General features: G+C 38.1%; 1 protein-coding gene across 2 annotated transcripts; it reads left to right on the forward strand.

Moving 5' to 3' along the window:
• The first annotated feature begins 4205 nt into the window (after positions 1-4205).
• LOC118241894 (uncharacterized) lies at positions 4206-13271 on the forward strand. Of its 2 annotated transcripts, XM_035529374.2 has the most exons (5): positions 4206-4337; positions 9328-9417; positions 9561-9682; positions 11308-11427; positions 11788-11926. In XM_035529374.2, the coding sequence occupies exons 1-4, from the start codon at positions 4262-4264 to the stop codon at positions 11380-11382; spliced, it is 363 nt and encodes a 120-aa protein (XP_035385267.1). In that variant the 5' UTR covers positions 4206-4261; the 3' UTR covers positions 11383-11427; positions 11788-11926. The 2 variants fall into 2 exon arrangements, with proteins under 2 accessions (XP_035385267.1, XP_081581302.1); XM_081725176.1 differs by lacking the exon at positions 11308-11427 and having other exon boundaries at positions 11788-13271.
• Positions 13272-14722: the final 1451 nt, after the last annotated feature.

Raw genomic sequence — 14722 nt, forward strand, 5'->3', positions numbered from 1 at the left:
CAAACTCCTTTAACATTAGGGTCTGATGATGCAGTCTGGCCACCCCTATGCAGGATCATCATCCTGAGGGAAACGAACTCCAGCTGCTGGGCCAGTGACAAGTGCAGCGGAAGCAGCTGCACTGCCCAGCTCTTGTTCAGGCAGCCACAGGCACCTTCATGTTGTGCATGCATCTTAGGTCTCACGTTTTGACATGGCTGTAGTATTTCATCAGGGAAGCAGGAAGCAGGAAACAGAGGTGGAGCATAGAGCCGGAATTATTATATAAACAAAGTGCAGAGACCTGTACCTGTAAGATTTCTCTCCCTCTCTCGCTGTCAACACTCAGCAACCTGAAAGAGAAGCTGGTATAAGTAGGATGCTTGTAATCATATACAAGTACAACCTTAATTACCCACTGGTTCAACGGGGTTGTGTTTCTGCCTTGCAGATGAAACTTAGCCGGTATTCATTTGTTGTGGTTGAAATCTTGGCATTTTGTATCCCAAAATACTGTCAAGAACCAGTAAGAAACCTAATTTTATACTGTCCTATTGTAAATTTCAAATGCATTTGTTACTTGATGAGAATGTAATATACCTTTGCTTTAAGGAGTTATTGAGTAACATGATATTTTAGTGTATTAAGAAAATACTTTTACTGTTGTACAAAATGTACAAAAGAACATTCTGTATACAATACTATTATCAAGGATAGTTATATTTTCTCAGACACTAGTTCAACCGTACTACTGCATAAAAGGTCTGCATTTGGTGTACTGCATGCATGTAAAATAGCTTCTGAAAGTGATCCCAGATTCCATGCAAATGCTACGTGGCTTATATTAACAAATGATCTCTTTAATGGCCTTTTCATTGTAAGAGCCTCAGAGTCAGTGTGGCAAATTCCTCCACACTAACTCCTGGGGCCCGCATCAGGCTCCTGGGGGACATCGGGGCTCATCCTGCCACTGCTCTCACGCACAAACACGCACTGCTGTATTTCCTGGTGTGCACACAGCAGGCAGTGGGAGTGTGCCTCACATCCCTCTCACATGCAATCCACAGAGAGGTCCTAAGAGTATGAGAGTTCTTCTATCATCTGCTCTCACTGAATGCTAACTTCCATACTATAGTGTGGAATTTGTGGACTATATTTTTGGACGTTTATCACTGTGTCCTGTTTTCAGATGATAAAGCGCGTAGTTATAAACCTTAAAATACATATTGCAGCAGAAAGGTTAGATCATTTAAGTCAAAGTTTGAAGCAAACACAACTTCTATATATTTAATGTAGATATTATTATAGACTGTAAAGGTGTTACTTTATAAAACTATAGCTGTCCTAATTTTTTGTTGCAATTTGAACACAAAAGTCCTTTCACTACAACCCAAAGAAAAGGAAAAAGGCTGCCCTTAGAAATATTTCTGTGAAGCTCTGTCAAATGGCAAATTCCCTCACCATGGTTCTATCAATGCATCATTTAATCCACTCCCTCCTTCCAAAATAAAATAGAAAGTTATTTTGTTGGAATTATTTTAAAATGAAAAAACAAAACAGACTAACACTTAAAATATGGGTAAATATGGTGTCCTTGTGCACACTACACCTGTCTTTAAACAATAGACAGCACAGACTGTGTTTGTGACAAAGAAGCTGAAACAAAAAAAAAAGAAAAAAAGAAGATCTTTCTGTTGCTAAAAAGAAGTAGAAAGAAAGCCTGGAAAATACAGCCTAAAACTGTATAGAACCGAGAACACTCCAGTGAGTGGAAAAGCTCCTTTACATGAGTACGTGTTGGGAAAGGACAAGTTAATGTCTTGGGACAGTGATATATCTGTGTCACATGTGCCTTATTCAAGTGCCCTAAATGTGTGTGCTTGGGCCTGCCAGCCATACATCTCTACATGTCTCTTAGGTAGAGCATTTGTCCTTGCTGTCTCTGCCCTGAATGTGTACTCCATATCTTCCTGTCAAAAGAGCAGTCAAGTGGCTGACATATATGCCCATTCCAACCAATTTATCAATGCAAGTCTGGAGTGGCAGCCCTGAAATTCAAATTCAGATAAAAACACTATAAAAGTGAAAATTTTCCTGATTAATATTTACAATGACTGAAATACATGACTCTATTCTAATTGTCTTATCAAAGTTATATACCTCTTGACTCAAAATAAGATTAGAACTACTCATAATCTCTTCCCAGGAAAGGAACTGGGCAGTAATTTTCCAGAGATTTTACAGTGGCGATGACTTTGTCTTTAACAATGCTTGCAAATTCACTTTTTTGTATCTATGAAGTTGAACAAATAGCTTAGCAGTGAACTCTTCCGAAGCCTACCCCTGCACAAATTCAAACCCTCTGAGGCCTTTCTAACCCCTGGAGCAATGGTGCATTCTTCACATACACAACATGGAAGTGGGTTATGATGAATGATGGGATTAGACACCACATGAAGTCCAGAACTTTCCTGGGGCACATCTCCAACAAGCCTTGGCCTCTCAACTGTAGAGCAATATTTCGTGCAGGTTTGTTTGATTTTACATTGCCATGGTGGACACTGCTGATGTGCCTTTTGTTTCCTTACCGACCCTTGTAGGCAGTGACCACCCTGTGTGGCTGGTGTTTAAGTTTCACTCTTACTCTGACTGCATGCCTGTGGTATTCTAGCCTGAGTTGAAGGCATGTCTTGACATGAGTAGTGGAGACCTAATGCTGCTCCCTGGGATATGTGATGGGAAAGAGGACATCAGCTGGCTTTACCTGTGAGAAACTCTGCTGACATGGCCAGTCACCCACACACTCCCATGATCCAGCACACACAGCTGGGGGCTATGCAGGAGGGGAACTAAGCCAAATCCCACCGAGTCAGACTAAAGGTCACAGAACAGGCCAATGTTGCAGGGAAAGACGTGGGATGAATATTCATCCATTTGCCCATGTCTGTTCTCTGACACCCACTGCTCTCTGTCATGTCCTGCTGCTGATGTACATCTTAATACCTTTAGCTTCTCCTCCAACCCCATGCTGAGTAGAAAGAATGGGGAGCTCAAAGCTCCTTCCTTTGCGATCCAGGTCAGAAAAACATCTGCTGCTTGGTACAGTATGAGAAATGGAGCATTTGGGCACACAAGACAAAGATGTTAAGATCCACTTGTAAGCTGTAATGACTTTTTTGCAGCTTTGTCACGAAAAACGAAAATATGTCTCTTTGCCTATTTAAAGTGAGAGTAACACCATTACTGCCAATGTGTGTACATGTGGGTGTATTTACTTGTGACAGTGGTAGCTCAGTGGTTAAGGTACTTGATTTGTAATCAGAAGGTTGCTGGTTCAAGTACCACTGCCAGTTTTCCACTGTTGGACACCTGAGCAAGTCCCTTAACCCTCAATTGTTCAAGTTGTACTCAGTCATAATAGTAAGTCACTTCGGATAAAAGTGTCAGCTAAATGCTTTCTGCAGTGCTAGCTCAGTGGTTAAGGTACTTGACTAGTGATTGGAAGGTTGCTGGTTCAAGCTCTGCCACTCTTGAGCCCTTAGCCCTCATCTAATCAAGTTGTACTCAGTCATAATAGTAAGTCACTTTGGATAAAAGTGTCAGCTAAATACTGTAAATGTTTCTCTGCTCACAAGCACTTACAGCCATGACTTAATGTGCTTGCTGTCAAATATTTCCTGTGGACTTTTGGCAGTTCATCATACTCACTTATTTAGTGTTTTTCTTGCTGATTTTGAAACCATCTTTCCCACACTCTGCTCAAAGCTTGCACACACATTTATCACTATTGTACATCACAACAACTACAATGTGTTTCAGCTGTCTAGATGACATTTATATCTACTGACCTGAGAATAACCTCCCTGACCTCTCTGTGGGCCCACAGACCCTCCATCCTAAACCACCGTCAGCTCATCAGATCTTAATCCAAAACCCGTAAAACAGCACTGCTAACCAAAGCTAGCCAGTCATAAACTCACCTGTAAAGGTTTCTGTTTAAATTGATGATATTAGTCCTTAAATTAGATTACACTTATAATAACCAAGACCTCTATAATTTGGCTGGCATTGGCCAGTATAAAAAAGGGGCACCTTTAGTTTGGAAATAACTGAGGCATCCAGGCAAGCCAGGAGAGTTCCCTCCCCCTCGCTCTTTCTCCCACCCCCTCCCCCTTGGCTGTTTCCTTCCCTCTCCTCCCCACTTACATGGTATAGTCATTCAGAGGCACGGTGTGCAAGCTCCTCTCACTCACATACACACACAAACTCTGTGAAGATCAACATGCCCAGGTTACCTCATCACTGTGTTATAGCTGTGTGCATGGCAGGATCTCTGCTACTACTGCCACTCTACTGCGGTGAGTCCAAAGAAATAATGTATAAGTGTATGTGAATGTGTATCTTTGCTGTAAGTGAGAGAGAGAGAGAGAGAGAGAGAGAGAGAGAGAGAGAGAGAGAGAGAGAGAGAGAGAGAAAGAGAGGGAAAAGTTGTATGTGCATGTTTGAGCTGGATATGTGAGAATATGTTGATGTTTAGGTCTCAGAGCTATAAAAGCTATTTGAATGTTTTAGACCACATGTGCTTCTAGAGGGTTGTTTTTGTGGACAAGTGCATATTTTAGGATGAAAAGGAAAATAGACAACATGTGTGATCTGTCTAGAGCACTAAGGTAACTGGTTGCACATGTTTTTGTTTAGGACAGAGTTGTCTGGCAAGTGGGAGTAGTAATTGTGACAGTTTCAGAAAACATTTATGGAGGTAGACATAGACCCCCTGATCCCTTGAGCATCTGGTTTTCAGTTTGTCTGGGACTGCTTCAGCAAGGCCGCATGAACCATGGTCATGCTTCTTGTCGCAACAAGTTTTGAAATGGGATAGCTTAGGGCAGAAATCTTTATATATTTGTACATTTTGACCTCAGAGAAGCAAGGGATGGTAATAGAAAATGTAGAAGAGGGTGAGCAAAGGCAGCCCTGAGGTAAGTGTTGAAATAAAGAAAAATGCTGCTCTCAGCATTTATTTCTCTTAGATCATCCGATCATTTTTTCCTTAAGTAGCTCTTACTTCCAAAAAACAATACAACAAAGGGACATGTGGTGCTTTTGCCTAAAGCAATTCTCTCGTGTATTTTGGAGAACATTAAACACTTCCCTATAGTTTCAGGGCATCTGCTAGATGAAGAAATACCCCGGAAAAGGTATAACCCCCAGGGGCATCCTGACAAAGCCATGTGAGAGTGAGCGGTATTATGGTGTGTGGTTTCCCCAGTATGAGAGCTGGCTCAAGAGGCCAGAACAATCATATGGGTGACGTAACTATTTTCTGTAGAATGTGTCTGTGAGGAAGTAATGCACAACTCTCTTTATTCACACTCAAAAGACTCCTGCCCCAGAAGAAAAGAGATAAGCTTGTGCTTGAGTGACTAAGAAAAAAAGTCAGTTGCTCCATAGACCATACACCATGGACAGCTAAATTCCCTGTGTTTAATATCTATAGTACTGGTCTCCTAGCCATGAACGCAACTGTAATTTCTATGGTGAGTCACAACTGAAAGTCCTTTTAGTTTAGGTTTGGGATTAACTTAATCTGGGAAACAGGCCATAGTGTACATCTTGTAACAGTTTGTTCAACATTGCAGACGTTCATTCAGTATCAGGAATTTAGCTGTGTGGGGGTTTAGAAAGTGCCTAAGAAAAATGAGGTCTCAGGTGACCCAGAAGTAAATGCAAATTGTTAATAGGGCTGGGATGTCATGTAGTTTAACCCAGACCTAGACAAAAAAAAGAAAGCCAGAATGTTCTTTCATCTTCACAGTGAAACTTTATTCTGAGTCATACAGGGTAAAGTGTGAGAGGTTTATGGTTTTTATTTATAATACAGGGAGAATTAACACAGCACTGGGTTTTAGGATGGAAAACCTGGCAGATAGTAGTAAAAGAAATGCTCTCAGATATGTGACATTGGGAAAGCAGTTTGGTGAATTAATCACCAAAAACAAAAGAAGCTCAGAATTAGTAATTGAATTAATACATGATGAATAGCACCTCTGTGTTCTGTCTCTCTTTAGAGTACATACCTTCCAAAGATCACATAAAGAGATTAAATCTGTCATAAATCTTTATTTGGGAGATCTTAACTCACATTAGTGCTATGATCCTAATATTCCATACTTGTTTTGACATGTATAGCACATATCAGTGTAATGTCTGGGAGATTTTGGTATCTAGTTATATGATATCTATATTTGGTCATGGCTGTGCTATAATTCCTTTCGTGAGAAAAAAAGAACCGTATCTTCTATTTTCTTAAGGAATGTTAAGGATCTTAAAGAAGCTGTCAGAAACATACTAGTATATATACACTGTGCTCTCAGTTTAAAGGTGTTGATCATGGCTCAGTTCCATCTTTTTTTTTGTTTCATCTTGTTCAGCTATTTGCTGGGCGACAGCAAATGTCTCTAATGTTGATTTATTGGTGCTCTGTGTGGTCTAATATCCACAGGCTGAACAATGTGTTCAATTTTTAAACTTTAGAATTTTGCTCATATCTATACAAGTCTTCTCAGTAATGATGCACAGAGAATGAGAGAGAGGGATGCAAGCTGTAAAAAAAGTCATGCAGAGGGAAAAAGCTTTGCTAGTAAACAGACTTTACTGTGCCTGGACAAAGCTCAGCTCCATTAATTTTCCCTGCTGGGGAAGGCCTCATTCAGCAGGGCATGTGAATACCTTCAGCATAAAACCCTCTACACCATGTTAATCCAGCACAAACTAAAATATGGCCTTGCTGTTGTTACTTCTTTATTCAGCAAATCCGTGTGATAAAGAAGTCACAATGCTGTTTGGATAGGATCACTTAGCTAGACATAGTGGAACACCTTAGTGAAATGGTTGACAGAGACCATGAGACCTGGATCATGGTACCCAATTCCCAGTGTTGTCTCCTGTAGTGACACTTAAATTAATAGCGGGCGGCTACCATCCCCTGGAGCTGGTAGTCTTAAATAAACACCAGATACTACCAGACTCCTGGCTCACAGCTAGTGCTTACTGCCATGCTGTTTAGGATCCCACTTGTTTATTGGTGTTGATCCAGGTAGTAGCACTCAGTTCTTTTCTTTACTACCTCCATGCTGGGAGAGGATAACAGCTAGCTCATGCCATGAGGTTTCTCAGCACACACTGAAAACAAACTTCTCTTTGCTGTTTTTTTTTTTTTTGAGACTAATAAAGTGCAGCAAGTCTTATTGAATGTTATGGCTAACCACTGTGCTAATGTCCCTCTGGCTTCTGTCAGATACCTTAGCATGCATTGATATGAGCATTCATTGAGAGCACCTAGTTTCTTCAGGGATGTGATTGAAGATAGGCAAAGCTGAGGAGAAGTCGTAATGGTTTGGCATCCTGCCATAAGAAAGTAGAAAGTATCAGACATTTCTTAGCTTTAACAGAAGAGGGAAAAAGATCCAGAGATTTGATATAAGGTACATCTGTTGTAAAACCATGTCTGGAAAAAACTGCACATACTGCACATACTTTACTGAAGCTCACCCCACATGATAAACTGCACAGGACAAGGCCTTTTTGTATCCTAGCAAATCCCAGCTCTAAACTCAGAGCTCAAGTTAGTCAAATACACATATAGAGTATGCATGGGAGTGAATGAGATTTGATAAGTGGGAGAACTTTAACAGCTGCAACACAAACTCCTCAGTTCAGGAGTGTGTTGTTGGGGGCGGGGGGTGGTTGGGGGGTTATTGGAGCGTGTCCAACCAGCACAGGCCGCAAGGCTGGAACCGACCCTGAATATTTTCCTTTAAATCACCTTTGCCAAACTACAGTGATGGCAACATTGCTGGTTTTATTCACCTTTAACATGACTAGATTCATATAAATTAATTTTTACCTGTAATTTATATGCTGTATTTTGTTTATAAATAACTTATAATAAATAATTTGATTTGCTTTCCAACTGTATTGTATACACATCTATCATATTGTATTATGTTTTAACTATATTGTATTAAATTTGTTTTTTGGATGCCTAAAAACATCAGGCAAAGAGACTACTGATGAATGGAACAACCTTTGGCTAACTTAGCATATTTATATTTATTTGAATGTCCCTTTTCACATTTTATAAAATGTATAACAATAAAAAGTAAAAAAGTAAGCAAAGTAAAACTACAATTACTTATCTCTTCAGACAAGTTCAAAAATCCAGATAGAGCTTGTATACGCATCAGGGTTCCCTGGGTTCTATTCCCAGGTGTGAATATTTCTAAAACTCCCTCAAGAAAAGCACTTATATATATAAATGAATTAGATCTAAAAGTTTGGAAGATTATTTGTTCTTCATTTCTGAAATGAGGATGTGGGTTCGCAGGGTCAGTTTTCATCTTCTTTTCTCTAGATCACTGATTGGCCAAACAGTGTAAATCCCAAGAGTACAAGCAGACCCTAGCCTTAAAGGTTTCCATAGAATGGGGGAATCTCCAGAATGCACTTGCTTTTTATAGCCATGTATACACTGACCTCACATGTTCTCTTTATTTTGCCAGTCACAAGTTCATGTGCTTGCTTTGGTCTTAGGTGGCCTATTCATGTCCTGTGATATAAAGTTCCACAAAAAAAACCAAAAAAGGTTGAATGTTTCTAATAAATCTAATAAAGAATGAAATCCCCTTAGAACAAATAGTTTCCAATTTTTTTTTCTTTAACTTAAATGATCTTATACTGTACATGCTGTAAACACCTTTGTATAAAATACTATCACCAAAGAAATGATCACAAACTCATTTTAAATATGATTACAGGTGTGGAGAAATATGGTGGCTGATTGAATATCTTTGTTCTGACAGATGAGGTCCTCCTAGCTTGTTAGGAAGACAGAAACATCCTGACATTGTTGCCTTTTGTTATCCATTGTTTTTTGATCATTAAATACAATGGTGTCAAGTAATTTCCCTACATTCATTTCAAGATAATAGACAATAGACAAATAGACAAATTTCACATACCTAATGAATGGCTGTATAATATGTTTTTGCTAGAACTAGCCAAAATGTATTAAAGCAAAAAATGTGTTAAAGCAGCTAAGCTAATTTAATGTAAGATCATTTGTGATTAACTATTAATAATGAGATATAATTACAAATTAGCTGTAATCCTCTATTCTTTTTAAACTGATATAAAAATGGCATTTTATTTTTAGCAAGATTACATACAGGATTGCAGCAGGATTGCAGCAGGATTATTACTTCTTTCAGTAATCATTTTCTCAGCATATGCCTCATGAACCATCTTTCAAACTCTACCTAATTCTTCCCTTTTTTGTTATCTTCACAGCTTGCCTGGATGTCTTACCTACATATGAGTATGATTCCACTCCATCACCGGAATATGACTACAATGCCACATTTGATTATGTATTCTATAGTATGTATTCCTACCTCACATGGTGCAATAGTTTTTATTTTTGTTTTTTTTTTAAATTTTATTTTATTTTTAACAGTGGCCACAAGATTAGAAACAGTGAGCTGATTGTTTGGTTCATGTTTCATTTCCACTTCTCTCACAAGGCAATGGCAGTAGTGAAGATTTGGAGAAGGTACTTATGGGAGGTGGAACATATGAAAGTGAGACAGACATAAGCCCAACGGATGCAGTATCTCCAATGTCCACCAGCCTAATCACAGATCAGGTATGAAATCCTTTCTCTGGTTTACCTGGCCTTTCCCCTCTTTGAGTTAGAAGACAATGTGCTGAATTTGCAGCCTGCCTGAATTAAGACACTGAGAAAACTATGAGGAGGTTGAACATGTTGCCTCTCCCGAGAACCATCATGACCCTGTGTTCTCATGAACTGGATATCAGAAGGGATAGCCTTATGTTTTGTGTGGGTGGACAAAACTTTGCTCAAACAGACAAAGCTCTGAAGACACACAGCAGACCTCTATCATTTTATACATATAAATCCAAAACAGAATTAATTCTGAAATGAGCTGATTCATCTGGTCAGTGTCTGAAATGCATACCTAGTCTGTTTATGTCAAAACAGTCATGGTTTAAGTGAATATGTGTACTAACTACAGAGTAATAGAGGTTGTGAGCACCAGTGTGATCTCTAGTGGACTGAAAAATAGTCAAACATATGTATGCCTATAAACATAACACATGCCTATAAAGAGCACAAAACACTGCCCAATTACATTTTACTCACAGTCAAATAAAGCAAAGTCACACTTTTTTAACAGAGGACTCACACCCTTAATCAAAACAAAGGTAAATCATAGTCTTAATAAATGTAATGAAACTGCTGGAACTCAGTACTGTTGCATCATCTTGCTATTACTGAAGATCCTATCTAGCATGGAAGTGTATATTGGCAGTGTGCACATGCTGCTGACTCAGTACTGAAAATAAGTGTAAACATATGGCTCTTATTAGAATAGGAGAATCTGAAAAGGCCCATCTGCTTCATATCCCATGTTAAAGGCTGGGAAAATAAACAAAGGCACCTCAATTAAGGCCTCTAACAGTGTGAAAAAAGACCCTACGGGTAGAGCAGTGCTCAGAATTCCTCAGGGTCATTTCTCACCAAGCATCCACAACGCAGGTAGCAGTGTCACGCTGATATTATATTACGCCAATGATTACATTTCTCATCATCCACCCAAGTTCAACTTAGTTTAAACTTCACCAGTAATAGTTATTGTTAAAACTGCAATCAAGATATCTAGATTTCACTAAGGCTGCTTGTAAATACCAGTGTATTACACAGAAGTTATACCTCACCCTTCCTTTAGCTGGTGTGCATCAGTTCATTTCAGACTGAAGGGGTCACCTGAGATCCATTTAAGGATAAAATAAATTAATTTACATCTAGATAAAATATATTTTGATTTCTTAAATGCAATATTGTTTGTTAACCTATATCTAATCTATTTATGTCAATGAGGCACACAAAGGTAGACATTAGCAGTGGATGACAATAAAATTAAAAACATTATTTTTGGCATTCCTTTTACAATTTTTATTGTATTATTGTATTTTATTGCATTGTAATTTTTATTATAAGAAAGCACTGTTCAAAAAGATAACATTATGCTTTGAAAGCAAAATTATGTAGGGTAGGCTTCCAATGATGTAAGATAATTTCTTAGAGATTCCAATAATTATGCCTCCTGGCACCACAGGTTCTGTTTAAAAAGTGACACCTTATTGTTTATCCAACTTTCAGCATTCACAATGACAATTGTATGACAGTTCCTCTGGGTCTCTATTATTCACTTTTCTATTGACACAGCTGTTCTTTGTTCATCTCAGGCCACAAGGGCAGTCTATCCAAATGTACTGCTCACACTTGTCCTGACTGCTCGTCATCTACTCAGACTCCTATAGTTCACACACTTTGCATCACAGGACACTGTCAAATCCATACATGAGGTGAGAACACTGGCCATTCAAATCCTGACCACATTCAACACACCTTTGCATGTCCTATTTTTTTCTTATGTTATAATCAATTTATCATTATTGCTCGAGTCAGATAAATACTATATGTGCTATTTTGGTGCTAACAGCTTTTATCGCAAATTATAGCTGTAGTTGTATTTGATATCAGCAGAGGGCACTCAAAGCAAAGTCTAGGAAGCATTACTACATGTTCAATTGCAGAGAACAAAACAAATAAGCAAAAATATGGTTAAAAATGTTTTTTTCTTTAAATCTAGGACAGATTGTGTTTCCGGTTAAATCAATTTTACATCGACAATACAGAATGTTCTTTTGCTTCTTATTTTGTAGGGTGTCCAGGGGAAAAGAGGGATGGACAGACAACCAAGATGGAGCACCAGAGACTTTGCAAACCAAACTTTGAAACCAAGAAAGACCAACAGACAAACAGACAAACAGACAGACAGACAGATATACAGAAAGACAGTCAGACACATCAGACAGACTCATACATGAATGAACATCCATATCCACAAACTCCCACTTCAAAAAGGCAGTTAAAGTGTCTTTTATTGGCACCCACTACTTCTGCAGAACCCCAGCAAAGACACACTACAGGATGCCACCTCTACTACAGGGTCAAAACAAATTCAAATAACTCAGGAATAGGACACAAGAATAAATGGAACAGGTTGCAAAGAAGTGAAGCTCAAACAAATAAAAGATTACTTTTGGTTAATTAGCTCTCAGATTGTGTTTCCTCAGGGCAGTCAAAGAGATACAGGAAAGCCTTAATTACACGTACGTGTACCCGTGGAGAAAAGACAAGGTTTTATGAATGTTGAAATGGATCATCAAATGAAACATTCCTTACCAGTGACTTCTTGGTACCTCCTGCAGTTTAATGGCACTTTAAAGGTTATAAAACAATTGTATGGAGCATGTTTTTCAAGGAGACTAGTGAATTGAGATCGAGTGCTGAGAAGAGCTGGAGGAGACATTAATTTTCACTCATGTGTGCATGCATGCTCCCTCCACATTTCTATTTAACATAACACCATTATGTTATGAAATTGTTCTGAAATTGTTTTCATGTTCATATTGACTCTCACTAAAAATCCAGTCTACTTCTAAATCAACCAAAAATATTAACAGAACCCAGGATAAATCTACTTGTCTTGAATGGAGCATTCGTCCTAAGACATTTATTACCCTTGTTACCAGATAGCAGATGTGTTTTATCTACATAGTAACATCAAGTACATTTTTCATTACCACTGCATCATAAAACTCCAAACATTCTATTTCTGAAAGAAATCACTTTTGTCAGTGATGGGATAACTGGCCTGTTTAAGAAACAAAACAGATGTACTGTGTGTATCAGAGCAGAAGCTACACCTTCAGCGCAACCCTGCTTCCATTTGGCCAAATTTTAGTGTCGGTCTTGCACAACCTATACATGGGCACTTTCCTAAGCCAATGCACTTGTTCATGACCAGTTTTTCAGTGCTTTGCAGCACAAGTCCTGTGCTATTGTATGTCTGAAGTACTAAATGTTGCATTTATAGTTTGTAAACTGCATATAACAGTTCCATTCAAGGATAAATATACATCTAATTTTATGAACTAAAGAAGCAATATGTATGTGTTGTTAATAATATGGAATAAATATTTTTAATTACATTAATGCATTTGTCTATATAAAAGTTGACAAAGAAATATACGTATATGTAAAGCTACATTGGGAGATGGAAAATTATTGTCTGACCTTCATATTAACAAAGATGTTTGTAGTACTGATAGACATTTATCTTAAACTGGAGATTAAAGCTTGCTTAAGAATAAGTAGTGTCATGGTTATGATTAATTCCTAAATATTTGTGGTTAGTAATTTTTCATCTTAGAAAAATGTCACAAAGTATTAGAGCCCTTTTATGTAGCCTATCCATTGTCAGAAAGAAAACCTACCATAGAATAATATAAAAGCACTAGAATACATATAGAATAATATAAAGGGAAGATAAAATGTTTTATAGACAGTTTAGACAAAAGAGACGAAATATAAACTCATGAAAAGGGAATTTGTTCCTCCAGTGGTTAGAGTGAAGCAGGGCTTTATGATCAACAAGACGAGGAGACAACACGATGAATACATTAGCATTATTTCCAGCCTTTGTGCACCGAACCACACGACGAATGGGAGCAATTTTCATTTAATTCAGATGCAGTCTGTCTGCATCATGCAGACAGTAAATCGTTTTTATGCAGGGGATAAATACAAAGGTCTGTGAGCATTAAGGAATAATGGCTTAACTTATATGCTTATGTGCTTAGTTGTAAACAGAAGGGTAGACTATTGATATGACACAATAGGTGAATATTTCTAACCTAATAAACTTATAATACTGTTCTTAGAAACAATTTTCCCCTAAAAATGTAAAATGCACCATGCGCATTTGTTTTCGCTTTTTTTTTTTTTTTTTTTTTTTTGTATTTTGGCAGATAACATTGATGTAATTTAACAATAACAGTCTAGGTAGCCTACGTCTGTGGTGTTAAACTGAAAATTCGGACGAAGAAGACCGGCGAGGAAACTTTGAAGATATTTTTGTATGATCTCTGCGAACAGAAATGCGGACAAGACAATTCTGAGTGGCGTCTATAAAATAGGTAAAACTTATAAACACGAACAAGTTACAGATGCACGAAGATATTTATTTTATTCCATTTCTCTTTCACATTTATATATGTATTCTCAGCGCGTGACAATCAAATATTTGAGGAAATGTCAAGCGCACACGATGCCTCTGTCACTTGCAATCGGCGAAATATTCATGATTCTCACCTCTTGTATGTTTCGCGAGAAGGCCTTTAGTCAGTATGTTACCACGAGAAGACAGAAACCAACCGTCGGCGTTCGTTTAAAATCAAACAATGCCTGAAGGTCAGGAACGATGTACCTCAGCTGCTCACGGATGGCGACAGGTGCTATCAGACTGTTTGTCTGAATAGGATGTTTATCATCCCACTTCAGCCAGTGCTCTTTTCACTCATTGAAAAAGAAAGCCCCCTAAAAAGCGCCGTGATAAGATCGGCATGGATTTGAACCATGAGCTTCCGACCGAATTATTATTTTGTTTCTGATAGAAGTCTCGTACATTTTGCTGGATAATAAGCTACAGGGTGAAATCTAGATTTATTTTAATAACTAAATCAATACTAAATGTATATCGAGTGATATTTTACTTAAAAAAAAAAAAAATTCTGCCAGGATGTTGCTAACATG

The sequence above is a fragment of the Electrophorus electricus genome, chromosome 2, assembly GCF_041902795.1.
Source record: "Electrophorus electricus isolate QZ-2024a chromosome 2, ASM4190279v1, whole genome shotgun sequence".
In the NCBI taxonomy this organism is placed as follows: domain Eukaryota; kingdom Metazoa; phylum Chordata; class Actinopteri; order Gymnotiformes; family Gymnotidae; genus Electrophorus; species Electrophorus electricus.